Here is a 1,524-nt window from a genome sequence, read left to right as displayed (position 1 = left end):
TAGTGACATCTTTGAATTTAAATCCTTTGATTAATTAATTAATAAAATGATTAAGCTCGCCAATTCCAATAGTGAGCACACTTATCAATTGCAATAGTAAGGATAGTGAGCACACTTATCAATTGCAATAGTAAGGACACTATCACTGTAAAAATATTTAAACGTCACATGCATTTAAAGACAGAATTTCCCGTCAAATTCCAACAAGCCAACCCTCGCTGGTAGACAAGGGCCTGCCGCAAGGGACTGCTGGCAGTGAAAGATTACCTAGTCTAAAAGACGCGTGGTTAGTGGTCGGGAAAAAGAAGATCGATGGGATCTGTCCCGTATAAAAACGCCTTCGGCATAACTATATCAAAAACAAGGGAAAATAAGTATTTAATATAGTCGACACTGAAAAATGTCTGAATTAGAAAGCCAGACTGCGTAAATAGGGTATAACTAAATTACAAACAGTAACTGCGTACAAAATTACATAGCACAGAAGTGAAGAAAATGGATTCTTAAATATTAGAAAAGGAAGGAAGAAAAAAAAATCTGATGACAATGGAAGCAACTTTTCTGGAAGCATGCAAAATCACAGGAGATTTTCGAACGCTCAACAGCATCAAATTTCCATCCTGTACAACCCAACGGGGGTTATGAAAGGTTCGTCGTCACTTAGGTAGCCCTTGCTTCTGCCGAGGCGCTCGTAGCAATCCGTGGAGAAGAGAGAAAGCGAGAGTGGGATGACCCCATCATTGCTACAGGGCCTGGTGGGAAGAGAACGATAAAGAAGTGGGCGCAAACAAAGAAAGAAGAAGCGCCGATATCCTCCCAGCGCTATCACCACGGCTCTCATATTCTGCGACTCCCCCGCTGCAGTCCACTGCTTTGTGCAAACCCCCTCCCACAGCCTCTCCGTCTCCACAGCACGTTTCCACTGCCTGTTCACACAGCTCGCCATGGCCAGGGACTTGGCATCCAGATACCTCAACACTTCCACCACAATATCTTCGTTGTACTGCAGCGGGCACCACGAATTCGAGGAATCCATACTCTCTAGTTGCAGGTAGAAGAATACCAAGGGTTTCAGTCACTACTTACAAGCAAGAAATTATGGTTGTGGAATGAAGAAATATTGTGAATGGCAAAGAAGGATACATCTGGGAGCTACTCAAAGGCAAGAACTGACGGAAGTGAGGATCGGCTGCGTTCTTAAGAGTGTGGAGCCAAGCAGAAGAAATCTTGTATTAAATATACGACTCCATCCTGTTAATTTTAGTGGAGAGGGTTTAATATGAAATAGGAAGGTCGCCACAAATTAATTTAGTTTGCAATACGAGCACGCGACCAGACGCTAAAAGTATGGCTTTCGATTATTTATTTGGAAGCGACGGAGAAGCATAGTTGAAAGAGGCGGCTCCTACCGTCCCATCTTATCATAAGAGTTAGGGATTTGTGGAAATCAACATCTCATCTTAGCATAAGATTTAAGCATTCTGGATATCAACGTTTCACCCATAGAAGGGTCGAGTGGTTTTG

The 1,524-nt window shown here is 42.8% G+C and overlaps 1 protein-coding gene across 1 annotated transcript; it reads right to left on the bottom strand.

Annotated features, from left to right (window-relative positions):
* Positions 1 to 576: 576 nt before the first annotated feature.
* Positions 577 to 1,191, bottom strand: LOC149142644 (F-box protein GID2-like). Its single transcript, XM_089446381.1, has one exon. The coding sequence runs from the start codon at positions 1,034 to 1,036 to the stop codon at positions 608 to 610; it is 429 nt and encodes a 142-aa protein (XP_089302507.1). The 5' UTR covers positions 1,037 to 1,191; the 3' UTR covers positions 577 to 607.
* Between the last annotated feature and the right edge of the window lie 333 nt (positions 1,192 to 1,524).

The sequence above is a fragment of the Pinus tabuliformis genome, chromosome X, assembly GCF_031772625.1.
Source record: "Pinus tabuliformis cultivar Carrire ecotype Pingquan chromosome X, CPIR1, whole genome shotgun sequence".
In the NCBI taxonomy this organism is placed as follows: Eukaryota; Viridiplantae; Streptophyta; class Pinopsida; order Pinales; family Pinaceae; genus Pinus; species Pinus tabuliformis.
This window is presented reverse-complemented; position numbering and strand designations above follow the sequence as displayed.